At 42.3% G+C, this 16,634-nt stretch overlaps 1 protein-coding gene across 3 annotated transcripts in view; it reads right to left on the minus strand.

Annotated features, from left to right (window-relative positions):
* Positions 1 to 1,191: 1,191 nt before the first annotated feature.
* The window catches only part of Dab1 (DAB adaptor protein 1), a 1,164,537-nt gene continuing 1,149,094 nt past the window's right edge, over positions 1,192 to 16,634 (minus strand). For all 3 annotated transcript variants that reach the window (XM_058581502.1, XM_058581503.1, XM_046451102.2), the window contains one exon: positions 1,192 to 4,627. In XM_058581502.1, coding sequence (XP_058437485.1) covers positions 4,583 to 4,627 — 45 coding nt within the window. In that variant the 3' untranslated portion in view covers positions 1,192 to 4,582. The remainder of the gene's footprint in view (positions 4,628 to 16,634) is intronic.

Here is a 16,634-nt window from a genome sequence, read left to right on the forward strand (position 1 = left end):
TTAAAAAATTATTATCAACTCTAAGTAGAGACTAAAATTCAAATCTCAACTTGGCCATTTACTAATGGGGGAAGTTAATATCTCTTTTTTTTAGTGCATATAAATTATATAGAATAGTGGGTTTTCTTGTGGTATATTTGTAAATGCATATAACATATTTTTATGGTTTTCATCCTAAATCTGTTTCCTTATCTGCAGATTGGTAATAATGTTCACTCCTTCCAGAATGTTTATAAAATTAATCAACACAATGGACAGAACTTCTAGCACCAATGGTTGCTCTGTAACATCTTGAGTTATTCAACCCAGGATTTAACACTTCTTACTGCATGGAAGTTGTTTTATGGGTTCCAAATTTATTTTGCTGTAATATAAGCCAGTTCTCTCGTTTTCTCTAAGTTGGTGATAACATCTGTTTAAAACCTTCGGTATAACAAGGCCAGATTGAGGGTTTGTATTTCTGCAATCATTAACACAACCATTCCTAGACAGAAGTGGTTTGTGGCATCTCAATAACCTAATTGTAGTCTGTAATCTGGTTGATTATTGGACGGATAAATGGATTTAGTTTAAAAAGGAGATAAAAACCACATACACACATATACACATGCATACACACACACACACACACATATACATACACATACATACACATAAATACATTTTTTTTCTATTCTTCAATATACATTAAAGTAAGAATCCAGCTTTAGACATTTTTCTTTATGTGAATGTGTGGGGAATGTGAAGGAACATAAATGCTATCTGCTTTAAGACTCTTAAAGCCATTGACCTTCAAATGAAAGGTGAGAAACTCTGTGACAACTTAGGTTAACCTTGGTTTTCCAATCCAGTTTAATAGATTTTAATAGACACTTAAAAAAAATCTATTAAACTGGGGGCAGGGGGGTCTTCACTAATTTTGAAAGTTCCATGATACCTGCGGTCCAAGCACCAAATCTCCCCAAGGTTTGCCTTTCCTGACATCTTCTGCTCTCACTCTCAGGGTTGCTATCAGAGTTCAGCTGAAGACTGAGGATGGCCTGATCTAACACCCCAGTCAAGTTTGCTCTCGCCCAGGGCCAGGGAGGCAGAGGCCATCCTCCAGTCAGATGGAAACAGAAGTGATTTCCTTCTCTAAATCCATGGCCTGATTATCCCGGTGGAAACTTATGGAATAAAGCCAGGCTAAACTGTTGTTCTCAAACATGTTTATTTGTAACAGTTTTACATGGCGTGTTACAGAAATTAATGGAAAATTTCTAAAAATTTCGCTGTTCTGTTGAATGCATTGTACATAAAGTTAAAAATAATGTGTCCATATATGTTAACAAACTGTCATCTGAGGTAAAGTTAAAGTAGGTCTAGAAATGTACTGCAACAGTCATTTTCTCTTTCTCATCTTTATTAAAAAAATATGTGTCAGAACGCAGAAATTGAAATGAACCAAACCCACAGAGTAAACATTTTTTTTTTTTTAAAGAAGGTGCCCGGTACATTACATGATGGGGTTTCAGTAGACACTGGGATGAGTACAAGTTATCAAAAAAGTCTTGCGGCATGTAAAGATTGAAGAGCTATGGGGAATGGGGACAGAACGACAGGTGGCATTTCCCTGGTTCAAAATTTAAAGTGACAAATTTAGTGCTAGTGAAAGATGAGGAATTAACAGTTACGTACATGGATTTTTTCTATTGATCTAACCAGAACTGTGCAGACTCCCCATGCTCTTTTGGTATTGGCACCTCAGCTCTTGTTTGGAAATGTCACTGTATTCCTGGGATAGGGTATGGTGTTGCTGGACTCACCAAACAGCGCTTGGGAAAAAAAAAAAAATCAGAATTCTGCCAATGAGACTATAGATGGCAGTTTAAAAATCTCAACTTGATTTCCCTCTTTAACGCATCACATGGGCATCTTCTGGAAGTTCAGAGCCAGTTACATTTTTAAGCATGTTCAATGAGTGATGACAAGCCATTGGGCTGTCACCCTCTGCTATGAAATTAACTCAGGACGGTGCACCCAAAACATCAGCTACGGTTCACTTTGAACACTGCAGAAGCAACCCGAAGCATGGGCATGATGGTGTGATACTGTGGGACAAACTCAGGACGGCCACGTTGAGGGAGAAGATAGCACCACTGTATAGAATCAGGATCGTGGAGAACAGCAGCTGAGGTGATCTCCCCCCGGGAACTGCCCACCTTATCCAATCTCCAGAACTCACTGTCGAACTGGTTTCAGGATAACTCTCCTGCTGATCACACCTTTCCCATTTTCTCCTTCCTATGAGAGTACTGCCTTATTATATCTGTGGACGCTGCTGGAGGGGTCCTGGGACCCCAGTTGATGCTGCAGGTGCTACATGGCCTTCTTGCTTTTCTGGTTCTTGGGATCTTCCACACTGGGATGACATTGACGTATATTCTCTAATGAACATTTGGCATTTGGTCAGTTTATCTACACCCTCCTCCCCACCCCAAATTTGATTCCAATGACCTTATTGTGTAATATGTGGGCTTCAGATAGCAATAATCACCTACACATATCTCTTTCTTTTCTTTCTTTTTTTTTTTTTGGAGAATAAAGGGTACAATCATTTTAGAATTCATCTTCCAAATAATTTTCATTTCTAGCGATATGAAGAGCCAAAGCATACAGGCCTATTGGAGCCAATCAGATCCATGCAAATTCTACTTTTCAAATTTTAAACCAAGTAATAAGAATCACCCCCCAATCCAGTGAATTACAGGATTCTTTAAAGTTTCCTTCTTAGTGTTAAACCACTCAATTCAACATACCATAACTGCATAGGAACATCAGGAAAACACGTGTGACCTGTATAACAATTCTCTGTAGGGAAAAAAATATATAATTCTTTATGAAAATCATGTGCGGAACACGTGAACCGAACACTGCACTTTTTGTCCCATCCGTGTAAAAACAGGAAGCTTAAACCCTCTGTTTCGAACACAGAGTCTGTGATTTATGGAGGGAGTAGGTGGGTGTGGAGAGTGTGCGGATCTCAAGGCCAGGCCTTCTAACTCGAACCACCTTGTTCCTGTTCTGCACACCACATGGGCACGCTGGTGGAAGGTGAGCTTATGGAGCCACAGTCCCCCTCTTTTTCCCCAGCTGCTGATGGGCCAGATGCTCCCGCCAGCTGTCCCCGACCTCCTTCCTGCCATCTGCTCCAGTGGAACATCTGGAGAGTGAGCCCCATCCATCAAGGTGTCACACTTTGCACGCAGCCTGCCACCTTCTCTACAGTGTAATGGCATTATTAAAAAGCATTTTCATTAACATTTATATTTACAAAAAAAAAAACTGACAATTTTTTTTTTCATTAGAACTCCTTAAAGCCATTTCCCTTAAATATTTAAAGAGTTTAATGGTAAGTTTTTTTTTTTTTTTCATTTTCAAGTTACAAAATAAAAATCCCATTTGAATTTTCGGATGTACAAAAAGAGAGATGAACCATTTTGACCACGGGATCAGTTTGTTAGGCTGAATGTTTTATGTCCTCATTGTTCCAGCAGAAAGTCAGTTCTCAAGATCCGAAACCACACGACCAGGATTGTACCAGAATTATTTGGCAAATGACTTTTCTTTGAAAATGGCACGTGGAGAAGACACTTGTCTGCATAGTATCACAGCAGCAAAGTATCGGGAAAATAAAAATATCATTTTATTGTACTCAAGAGTTTAGAGCTTCTTAGGAAACCAGATGCATTTTTTTCCATCTTTCTCATCAATGGGATTTGATGTCCTTTCCTACGCACAGAGTGAAGATTCAAACCGAAAACTGTCCTTCTTCACCAGCTTGCAGAACAAAATAAAGGGTCATTTTGGCAACATTCTTGATCACAATGAATAATCGATCACTTATTTGTCTTGTGATTTCAAGTTAATTACTTCATAATAAGAGACTTTCCCCGCCCCCAGTTAGATTTCTTCACCCATATCTAAAAAAAGTCAAAAGCAATACAAAAATTTATACACCCATTAATTTTCAAACATGACAAAGAAAGGAAAGGTGTGGGTGAGGGATGGCAGACCAAGCCCTGTGGAGCAATGGAAAAACTCATCATATGCCAGAAGGCATAGGGTCGATGATGACATTGTGGTCACAGAGGACCCTCTTGCTTTTGCCTAAAAGAAGTCAGTGCCAACCTTGTTGCAATTCTCTGATGCCTGTCACTCCAAATTTGCTGTCTCTACAGTGGTCAACAGGTAGAGAAATAAAAGCAGAATTATGATTTTATATCCCAGGTCATTTTAAACCCAGCTAAGAGAGCTCAGAATATTTGTTGGGTAAGTATTTGCTTGATTTGTGATTTAATGTTGGGTGTTTTTTATTTATATATATATATATATATATATACTTTTGTGGATTTTTTTTGTGCTGCCATAGATATCTGCCATTGGTTGCCGAAAATGCTTAGTTCCCTCCTCAGAAGGAGTTCCATCGGGCAATAGTGAATTTCTTCGTGAGATGGGGTGAAGTGAAAGAATACAAGAGAGCCTGTCGCCATGCCGATTTCCGTGCTAGTCTGGAAGCACCCACCACGAGCTCACATTGATGCTACTTCTTAGGTCGGTTGATCTGCGCATAGAGAGGCTCTGGCTCCTGTGGACAGAGGGACAAAGTGAGACCTGCCCTTTCCAGGTGGGATGTTCTGAGACAGCTTAAGGAAGGAAGGGTTGGGAGTCAAGACAGAAAGGTGATAGCGGATGATGGATGACCTCAGGGTATTTTTGGATTACTCCATCATTGTGCATATCATTTTGGCCATGTTTTTCTCATGAAAAAGAATGACTCACCCAGTTCTATCCTTGGCTTTTAAGCGGGACTGCTTTAGCATGATCTAGCGGGTGGGCGGAGCTGGACCAACTATGTGATGGCGGTAAGATATTTATCCTTTCTGATATTTTTCTGTTTCTTCAAGCAAAAAATGTAACTAATACTGCTTTTCCTGGAGGGTTCTTGAAAGAATTAGAAATAAAATCCATAGAAAACATCTAGCACAAGGCTTTGGAGGAAAGGGTCCTCAGAGAACCTCACAATCATGATGGGTCCAGTGGATATTTTCCCAGCACCATTTCTGGGTGTCTACTCTAGACCAAGCTGCTCTTAGCTTCCACAAACAATGGTGACAGGGTGACTAGCAAGCAAGAGAGACAGCAGGCGGTCTTTAGCTCTTAATCAAAAGCTTCTGGGGCTTGTTTCTATTTCAACCTGCTATGTTTGGTTTGGCCATTCATTTGCCTGCACCTGAGGGGCTGTCCCGGGACCCACACAGGGACTTTCACCAGCACAATGCAGCAAGACAACTGTAGATAGGGACAGGTGCCTGTCCTTGTCTAAGCCACTTCAGACTTTGGCTCATGTTGAGATGAACCAGTGTACACTGGCCAAGCACATCAGATCCAAAGTCTAACCCTTCTGCTAAAACTGACCACATGGCTGTTTGTGGCAGAATTAAATGAGCACACTCATATCTTAATTCTGCCATATTTTACGGAATTTTATGTTATTCTGCCTCATGCCAAGTGTGTATAGATCCTTTTTATTTCCTTATTTTCTTGGACCTTCAGAATGAATTGATTGGCATTTTGTGAGTCTCTACTGTGTGTCTGGCACTGTGCTAGGGATTGTTAAGTACATAACCCATAACCACCTTGTACAGCAGGTGTGCTCTCTTTTGCGAGTCAGAAATCAAGTACAGAGAAGTCAAGTAATTTGCCCATGGTCACAATGCTAATAAGTCTGGATACAGGAGCCCTGGAAATGGGGTGCAGTGTTTTTTCCTAGTCTATTACAATAGCCGCAATGAGAGAGGCCAACTAATCCTTCCATCTGTAAAGTGCTTCAGAATTTACAAAGCACCTTTATGTCTTATTTTATCTATTTAACAGTCCTGGGAGCAGATTTTTTTCCCTCCCATCTTCATTTTGCAGATAAAGCCTCAAGATCAGAGAGGTTGTACAGTCTCAAGGTGACCGCGCTGCTTCTTGTGTGTCGCTCTGCTGGCTTATATTGCAAAGTGAGAGGACCTGCAAGATAAGGCCCAGGCCCACCAGTACAGAGATGAGGAATCTGCAGGAGAGCTCTCCTTCCCCCCCCCCTTCCAACCACAGGGTTACTAAGGAAGCACCCTCAGGGTAGAATGCAGGGCTGTGACCCTCAGAGCCAGGGTTCATTGTTTGGGTTTTTCTGGGGAGCAGGAATACCCTGCCCTAGCAGACACCCTATTCTGCGACCTAATAATGCTAATAGGTCCCCTCTTGCTTTCCACCCACGCACCTCTTGCTGCCCTCTGAAACAGAAAGAACTGCAATCCTTCTTCACATGTCCAATGACAGAGGGTCCAGAGCCATTTTTCCACCTCCTTCCTCTGGGTTACTGCCTGCTGGTACCTTCTGCCATTTTACATATACAACGCAGATCATGGGTCCTCAAAAAACAGCCTCTGTTTTGTCAGTGAGTGATTGTGACAGTTTCTAGTTTCTTCACTGTTGTGATTCCTCTGTTTTAAACACACTTCAACTTGGCTTTATTCTTTCAAAATCAAATTTATCAAAACATACAGCAAGATGATTTATTAAGTACCTGATCTACTCTGTGCCAATGTCTTTGACTGTTTCAAATATCTGTTGTAAGGGGCTAAGACATGAGTGTCACTGTGTGTGTGTGTGTGTGTGTGTGTCTGTCTGTCTGTCTGTCTATTTCCCTGGGCACTCCAGGGGTGGAGTAAGGAGAGTAAACAAAGAAAAATAGTCATGCACATGACTGGGAAGAAGCATTTCCTTAGGTATCTGCATGTATCCTGGGTTGAGTTTCTGAGCCCATTCTTTCTGGGTGCCCTAAGAAGTCAGACTGGCTTGATCTCACCCTACAATTTGCTCTATTCTAATTTTGGAAACTAATTTATTCAACTGAGAATGACACCTAAAAACAGGGGACGACAGCAGGCGCAGACGGGGTAATTAATGCCATGCTGCATTCACTTTCTGCAGCCGAGATAAATATTCACACATCTCCTGCTTGCCGGAATTTAGCCTCAAATGCCCATCACAACAGCGGTACCAACTGCAGTCAACTCTCAATTATCCCCACTAATGAAGGGGAGCAGTGGTGTGGAAAACCCCAAGCAGCAGATAATCCCAAAGTCTGACACCGTGATGCATTATACGTTTTGGCAATAGCTTTACTTTCCTTGTTACAGAACCTTAGACTGTCAGAGTTAGAGGGGAGCTAAGAAATCATTTGATTCAGAAATTTCCAACCTGTTCTCTGGCAAGGTCACGATGGAGTCTTCAAGCTTTTTTCAATATTCCAAAAAGACTAAATGGAATCACATATTAACATAACCCACTATGGATGAATTTTTTTTTTTTTTTTGGTTTTGTTTTCTTTGGACAGATGTGACCACATCTCTGTCGTGCCTCAAATCTTTCAAAGGCTCGCCATCACCCCGGTTAAGATCGGAGCTCCTTAGCTGGGCAAACAAGGCCCATTAGTCTTGTAGTTCATTAGAGCTAATAAATATCCCTTATAGACCATGAATCAAAACTCAACTTTTATGTCACAAAAATCATGTTTGTTTTTTTTTTTTTTAAATCTTTCTTTTTATCTCTGCCAAAATGATCTTTCTGAAATGGATTTGGTCATGTTAATCTCCTGCCTGAAATGGCCCTCCTGACTCAGGAAGATAATGTCAACTCCTTGGGACAGCACACAGGCCTTTCCAATATGGACTCTCCTTCCCCAACCCCTCACCTACTTCCACTCCCTCCCATGTTCCACCTTCCTGACCCCACTCTGGATGTCAAGAGTGGCAAATGAATCATTGCTTTGAACTGACCCCTGGACAGAGGTGACACCACACTTAGGAATTTATCGGTGGGAAGGCACCAGTTGAAAACTTCCCAGCTGATAGTGACCCCTGGTAGCTCATAGCTTGGAGCTCAAACACCAGCTCCCAGGACAGAGGATTCTGAGCATAGCAAGATAACTGCAGTGTTTCACCAGTTTCACTTCAAGCCTTCCCACTTAGTAGAAACTTTGAACAATGGGCTTCCTGGGTGCCACAGGAAACCCCAAGCGTTCCAACAATTGAAATAGCTACAAAAATGTTTCTAGCCCCATAACTTTCTAGTGCACAAGAAGCAATGCCTCTATAGTCCTTAACTTCTTGATTATGAGACCCTATATAAATAAACTTGCTGGGTCAGTGCTTCAGACACTGTTTCTCTATCAGAGTGCAGTGTTCCACCGGATCCCAGCTTTCTCTCTCAATATCTGTATGTTTTTCTTTTTTGGGGGGTGGGGGGGCGGTATTAGGAATTGAACTCAGGGGCACTCGACCACTGAGCCACATCCCCAGCCCTATTTTGTATTTTATTTAGAGACAGGGTCTCACTGAGTTGCTTAGCACCTCACTTTTTCTGAGGCTGGCTTTGAACTTGCCATCCTTCTGTCTTAGACTTCCAAGCTGCTGGGATTATAGGTGTGCGCCCCTGTGCCCAAATGTGCGTGTGTTTTTCTTAATTCTCCATCCTGTCTCACTGGTTTCTTGGGTTCAGCCATGCAGATTGCAGGATCTGCGTTTACCTTAACACAACAGACAGAATTTTCCCATTTGAGACATTGCCCAGGCAGTTTCTTTGGACCTTCTTTGCTCTACATGAGAATCGGTGCTTTAAGATCTGGCTCAAACACAAAGGCTTTCCTGGACTCGTCAGGGTGGGGAGCCACTCAGTTCCCAACTCCTGCAGTGCCTCACACAGACCTCCCTCTCCACTCCTGTCACGGTACCATTGAGTGTGTCTGCCCCGAGTTCCACTGTGCCTCGAAGGCCAGCATCCCAAATTCTGAGCAAGAGGCGTGTCCACTAACAAGGAACACTCAGGTATGGGTGAGTAAGTGAACGTCTCTTTTCCTAATGGAAGTTGGCAAATGCTTAGAAACTTTAGCTTCTCTGTGATTTTGACAGGAATATCTTTAGAGGATCACAAGTAAATGGACACTATATAGTAAAAACTAGAACACCATCAACCCTCCACGCTTTCCCCTAAGTTAAACACCCTATGTGTTCAGAGGGTCAGTGAAAGATGGAAGCACAGTAGTCTGGGCTCAGGAAGACCTCAGGTGCTGTTCCTAAGACCCCCTGGAACCACCCAGAGTTGACCAAGTTATGCCTCATTGCAGACAGGGGAACCAGGGAGCATTTCATCACAGGATGTGAGCTGATGTTAGATGACGGACAAAGGTTTTTCTCTGGCTTTCATGGTGTCACAAAGTGCGGTTAGTTCTATGATGATCTTAATAATTCTTATCTGAAAGGCAGGAAGGATGGGGCAAGGTTAAAGCCAGGGGAGAGGGGGAGTTGGTCATTTTTACAGTTTGGACACTGTTCATGTTTTGCTTGTGCTTGGCCATGACTGTGAGTGGCCATGATTTGTTTTGTCCCATCACAATCCCTGAGGGGCCCTGTTTGATGCTGACATGTGTGAAATTATTGATGTTCAACAGAGAACACTAAGACCTGGACATCAGGGGCTGTATTCTTCCTTGCCATCTCCCACTTAGTAACCCCAGGACTCCTGGGTCCCATTCCCCTGGGTTCCAGAGTCTTCACCTGTAAGAATAGACAGAGGTCCCCTCCAAAAGAAGGGTGGAAAGTAAGGACTAAAGGAGAAAACACAGGGACCTTTCCCAGGGAGATACCCTCAAGAAGACAGGGCCCCTTGTGTTTGGATGTGTGTTTCATCCTCCCTTCTCAGAGATGGTTTTAATCACCACAAGTGATTATTAAGCAGTCCAAATCGCTTCTCCTTCATAGCACATAGGTGCAATTGCAAATGGGCTCTCTGTTATGAAATATAACAGTGGCACTGGATCAGCCAGGGAAGTGTGCAGAATAAATGCAGAATTAATCTAAAGACCTGGCTGCAGGCCCTGTGGATAAGAGACTTCCACTGTTTGCAGACTGCTCTGTGAGTTCTTTAAGTATGAATCATGTGCTCATGTATAACAGCAAAGTGGACTCAGAGAATTAGAGAAATAATAGCTTATGTTTACAGAAAATTCTACAGGCTATAAAAGACTTTCCTATATCATGCCCATGATCTCCCTTGAGCTCCTCCTGGGAGTATACCCCTGGTGTTCCCATCTCTATTTCAGCAAAGAAACCACACTCTCCAGGGTGGTGAGTGTCCAAGGTCATTCAGATGGCACAGGGCAGTGCTTAGACATACTGGGTTATTATTCCCTCTATTTCTTTTTTTTAAAGATATTTTTCATGGTAAAATATAAATAACATAACATTTGCCATTTTAACTTAGGGTTTGGTGGTATTAATTATGTTGATGATGTTACTACTACTATTTCCAAAACTCTTTTACCACCCCCCACAAAACTCTATACCAATAAGCAATAACGCCCTACTCCCCTGACCCCCATTCCCTGGTAACTACTAATGAGACTTTCATTCTCTATGAATTTACTTATTCTCTTCCTTATTTTAAAATCAACTTTATTGAGGGTCATTTAGATACAATAAAGTATACCCCTTTAAATGTAATTTCATAAGTTGCAACAAATCTGTATACTCATGTGAGCTACCGAACATTTCCTCACCTAACAACTTCCCCTGGGTCCTTCTCAGTCAATCCACCTCCTAGTGCCAGCAACCCCAGGTCTGTTCCTGATCACTGAAGTCTAGATTGTTTTTTTTCTACAGCTTCCTGTAACTGTCCCAGGTCTTCTGAGGCCCATCGTCCAGTCTACTCCCACTCATCCCTACTTGTTGAATATTAAAGCTGCAAGCCCTTGTCTCATAACTCCTGCCCTGGATAAAGAGACTGAGGTCCCATGTGGGAGAGAGCAGAGAGCCAGGGGAGAGGCCCACGGCTTGGATTTCCTTTCTTTCTTGGCTTGTTTCTGCCTCTTGTTCCTGGCTCTTTGTCATGAAGTATAAGGGCAAGTATTTCCTATATCACATTGCAACATCACCCTCTTGGAAGTCAGGAAAAATTGTTCTTATGACTTTATTGTCATTTTCTGTGTATTGTGTTTATTTTGGGAAGCTTGGCCACACCTAGCAAAGGTATGCCAAAAGAGACATACCTTTACTAGATGAGGAGAAGACACCACATGCTGAGAGAGATGGGTCTCAGATGTGAGGTCAAGGTGTACCATGCAGTTTGCTGGTTGAAAAAGCTCATCGATGCCCATGCTGGGAAGTCTCGGGTAGGATCAGTGTCCAAGGTAGGGGTCAGACTGGAGCTAGGAGCTGAGCAAAGCTTGAGTCCCTCAGCACTGTCCTGTGCAGGCAGCAACTTCAGTCTCATGGTCTTTCAGCTCTAGCATGTGACCTAGGTCAGTGGGGACTTCAAATTTCCGGGCTTGGCAAATGAAAAAAGTTGGTAATAGGCAGAAGAGAGTAAGTGAGGCTGAAAACACACAAAGTTCTATCTGAATCAACGTATGGGTAAGTTATGGAAAATGCCTGTGTTTCTGGAACCAGAAAGATCTCAGCAATCCTCCTAGATGCCTGTATGAGCTTAGGCAAGCATTTCCCCTACCTGGGCTTCAGTTTCCTCATCTGTAAAACCAGGCTTGTAACATCTACCCCATGAGATGGTGAGAATAAGTGAGCTTGTACACCATGAAGGATCTTTAGAGGTGGGAGTCTTCTTTTCCTTTGTTGTTTCAAAGAAAAAGAAAAATAAAGCTTTGTGATTAGTTTCTGCCTAGAAGTCCAGCTGTTAGGGTAGAAAATTCTTCAAAATTCAGAAATGAAGCCATCAGCCTCATGTCACTTATCTGCTATGTCAGAAGGGTGCTGCTAAACCCAAGTGGAACCACTCTGATCCTCTTTGAGTGCTCCCGAGTTAACTTAATCTGCATCTAGATTCCAATCCTTGCTCTATTTCATATGGATCTTAGGATTTCAGCAAGAAGTAATCTCTCTACTTTACCTGTCATATATATATATAGTGGGACCAATAAAAATATTAAAGAATCATATGAAGACTGAATTCAGTGGTGCTAGTAACTTAAAAATATATTATATTAATAGTATTGGATAAAAGGCATTGAAATTCCCTCCCACAGAGTAATTCTAGAAACAGTGAGTGTGTTAACTCAAGGATCAGTAAACTATAATCTGTTAGCCAATTCTGGCAGCTGCCTGTTTTTGCAAATAACGTATTATTAGAACATTGCACACCCACATTGATGCACACTGTCTTTGGCTGCTGTCCTGCTTACAACAGTCAGCAGTTGCAATAGACTACACGACCCATAGAGCATAAATAATCCAGAGAGTCCACCAAGTTATGATCTGGAAGTGTATTCTTTTTGCCCACTACTCCAATGGCTGAGACCTATATTGGGACCTTCATATCTAGCCTGGTTTCTCTTTCAACCTCCAGAGGTTGTATCCAGGAGCCTACTGGTATCTGGACTTAAATGTCTTATGGACACCTCAAGCATAGTCAGTCCCAAAGTAAACTTGCCTTCTTTATGCTCAACCATGCTGCTGTGTTCTTTGGCACAGTGATGGGCACCACTTAGCTCACCATGTCAGGGAACCGGGTGCCACTCCAGTTTACGACTCCTTCTTCACCTCTCACATCCCTTCTGTCTTATCTCCTGCCATTCCAGCTTTTAAGTATTTCTTGGCACTGAGCCCACCAGACCCTGGCCACCTTGTGACTGAACTACTCCCCAAGTGTGTCCCTTCATGAAGGTCTGAACACGTGGGACATTGTTCCCTCCAAAGCTGAGGCTGGACTTGCCTCTGAATTGTATATCCGTGAAATGGACAGCTTTGATTTATCATTTTAATGATTTTTTTAAGGCTATATTGTTCAGTTCTATTTAAAAACAAGAGTAATAATAATCCATGTATTATTATTTTCAAAGCTGACAAAACACTTGCATATTCATGATATTATGTGATTCTTGAATAAGTTGGAAAGGAAGCTGCTGCATTTGTATTTCTTTAGATGAGGAGAGAGAGATTTGCTCAAATTCACCATCTTTGGAGCCATATCAAACTCAAGGACGCTGGCTCTGTGTCTGTCTTCCTGTCTTCCTTCCTTCCTTCCTTCCTTCATTCCTTCCTTCCTTCCTTCCATCCTTTCATCCTTTTTCTCTCCCTCTTTCCTTTGATTCCTCCTCCCAAAGCATTATCGTCCCTTGAATGCGAGAAATCTACCAGGTAATACTTTATATGTCATGAGTTCCCGCTATGAAGATCAGTATTAAAAAAATGACAGCAACTTATTATTTATGGCACTATCTATTGCTACAAAGGGAGAGAGACCAAACAATTCCCATTGTTACAGATGCTACTTTGACTTGACAGCTGGGGAAGTCTGATAGGCAGTTTATTTACTTAGCCATTTAACCAAATAAATGTTTTCATTTTTCTTTCATCTCCTCAAAAGCTAACATTTTGCCCTTAAAATTGCTCCAGCAACACATCAGTGAAGTATAAACTACCTGCCATTCCCTCACCAGCCATTATAATATTACTTTGGTTCTTTTTTGCTCCTGTTGACTCAGTCTTTCCAAGACACATGATTTTCCCAATAGGAAGGTGGAGGCACGGGGAGGGAAATAATTGAAGATATTTTCCTTTATTGCTAAAACAGAAATGTTTGCAACTGGCCCCAAAGCTTCCACCTGCAGGGACTGAGTCTGCCTGTTTTCTCTTACTTTGGTGTGATAGGGTTTAACTTATCAACAGATGCCATCCCTGCTTACTCAGAACTGTGTGGCTATTTCTAATAAAAAACAGCTGGAGATAATGGTTGCAAGGGTGATAAGAAGGATGGGACTCTTGCTTCCCTACTATATGAAAGTTCAGGAGAAAATAAAGCCACAGACATAACCATCACTGCATGGGATCCCCTTTCCAAATGTCCAGAAAGGCACCATGCAATTGCTGTCAGTACATCAGTACATTTCTAGTTGGGTGGATGGGTGATGGGGGACAGAGACAAAAAGATCTCATGTGGCCTGTGTTGTTGTTGATGGAAGGACCTAGAAAGGCTCATTCAGGCTTTCCCAGTGGGGATTATAGAGGATCTGTCTGCAAGGCTGGCACCAGCCCCTTGGCACACAATTTGTGATAGGGAACTGTGAAATGGCCAGGCTAAGCTTTCAAAGAGAGAAAATTGCTTCACCAAAGATTACAGTCTGGCTCTCTTCTGGAGCTGGAAAGGATTTATCATGAATCACATGTAAATCGAATACTGCTTATTTTTTTGGAAGTGGGAGGTGGCCTATGAGGCTCCAAACTGGGATCATTCTGATTATGGGACTAGGCAATCCAGAGAGCTACCGAGCAGACTTTTTCTTTTCTCTACCCCCACCCCAAAGCTGGTTTGAGACATATGGAAAATCAATTATGTGGACACAGAAGGTATCAAGTAAAACCTCCCAGATAATGGCATTATCCAACATAAGGGATAAGTGTATAAAATCTAAGGTAGCAAAGAAAATCAACATTTGTTGAGCACATGTGTAAAGTTGATGGTTATGGTGGATCATGATGGTGGATATGGTTGTGGTACTAGTGCTGATGACAGTGGTGGTGATGATAGTGGTGGTGGTGATGATAATGGTGGTGGTGGTACCAGTACTGATGATGGTAGTGATGATGTCAATGGTGATGGTGATAATGGTGGTTCTGGTGATGATGGTGGTGGTATTAGTACTGATGATGGTGGTAATGATGTCAATGATGGTGATGATGATGGTGGTGGTGGTGTTGGCGGCAGTGGTGGAGGTGGTGTGGAGGTGACAAGAGCCAAGCATCTCTGGGATGCTTTCTATGTGCAAGACACTGTACTTAGAATTCCATATACATGACTTCACTTACTTGGCGTGTAACTCTATGAAACAGACATGAATTTTATCCCTATTTTTTGATGAATAAAATAAGATTAGAGAATGATTATGAAATCTCAGAAGGATCCCATAAATAAGAAGTGTTGGAATCAGATTCTGAAATCAGACAACATTACCCCAGAACCTAGATAATTTGAGCATCCCATGTTGGTCTCCTTGCTAGAGACTTGACATGTGCTATCTCAGTTAACATCAGAGATAATATAAGCCTCTTCCAGTAAATGGAGAAACCAATACTCAAAAGAAATAATGGTTCTTGCCCAAGATTTCCCACCACAAATTGGCTGAGTTAGGATTTGAACTCAAGTTCCAAATGCAAAGCTCTTCCCGCTATTCCATGCTATGTCTTTTTGCAACTCAGCCATGGCCTGGGTGCTGGATGCAGCATCAATTGTGGGACAGACCAAAGCCCCATGAAACCGTTCAGTTTGTAGGGTTGCCTCCAACTAAACAGGCTCGTGAAGATGAGGGCTTGATACATTGGTCTACAAATGGTGTTAGTCACCTTTGTTTTTAGAAGAACTTCAATTTTAGATGATGTTTGCTGTTATCCTGATGAATGGCTTGCTACCTCTAGTTCATTCATCAAAAATTTCAAGGCAAGGTTGAGCACTTGAAGTACAACATATGAAAACCTCCTGGGCGGCTTGAAACATTGCAAGCAGCAATACTTGGTAGGGCTTAAAGTGCTTCACATTGTGCTGGTACCGGGTGTCTCTGAAGCTGAGCAGATGACTGCAGTTGGGCCGAAGCACAATGGTGGACAGCTGTACTGGGCACAGCATGGGCCAGGATGTGAAGAAGCACAGAGAGGCATAAGTTATTGGAGAAGCCAGTGAATGGGATCCTAGCAGGGAAAGGTGGTGGTCTGTTGTGGACTCAGCCTCTGGACACAGAAGGGGTGGCTCTGACTTGGTGGGGCCAGTGGCAGGTCAACAATGTGTGACCAGAAAGAAGTAGAGCTCAGGTCATTACCTCAAACGCACAGGTGGGACACACCTGGTAAGGTGAAAGCTGAAGAGGTGACAGCTCAGCAAGTTTTCTGGTGGGCCCTGCCAGAGGAACCCCTGTCCACTGTCACCTGCTCCCAGGTATGACCTCAGTTCCATACCACCTTTCTTTTCTTTCTTTCTTTTTTTTTTTTGGTACTGGGGATTGAACCCAGGGGTGCTTTAGAACTAAGCTACTTGCGCCCACCCCCCAAAAAATGTCCTTCTGGGCAGCCATCCTGAGAAGCCCTCCCATAATCCCCAACTTTTCTCTTTCCTAGAGCACCGACATGAAATTAATAAACCATCTCCTGAAATAGTTTTGCAAGAGTGAATCTGTAAATGAGCAGTAGGTGGTTCTACGTGGCATGATATATTGTGACGTGTATTGACCTGTTATAAGATGTGGCCAAATATACAGTATGTTAAGTTCTTTAATCATAAAACCTATCAACAAAATGTACTCTCAGAATACTATATTGGCTTTCAATAACTGTCTAAATAACCTATGTCTGGACAGAGAATGATCCTGAAGTAGCCTTAGACTCCATTGATGAGTGGGGAAAACTATTTAACATTTTAATGGCTCTGATCATGCCGTTCAGGACTTTTAAAAAGGAGCTCTTTGGATTTGGCCTCGTAGTCCTATATGTTTATGGAAAGCTAAGAAAGTGTCTGAAAATCGAACACATTTGTCAAGGAGTGACCTTAGAAAT

The sequence above is a fragment of the Marmota monax genome, unplaced genomic scaffold, assembly GCF_021218885.2.
Source record: "Marmota monax isolate L192 unplaced genomic scaffold, Marmota_monax_Labrador192_F-V1.1 WCK01_AAM20220418_F8-fsc00023, whole genome shotgun sequence".
In the NCBI taxonomy this organism is placed as follows: Eukaryota; Metazoa; Chordata; class Mammalia; order Rodentia; family Sciuridae; genus Marmota; species Marmota monax.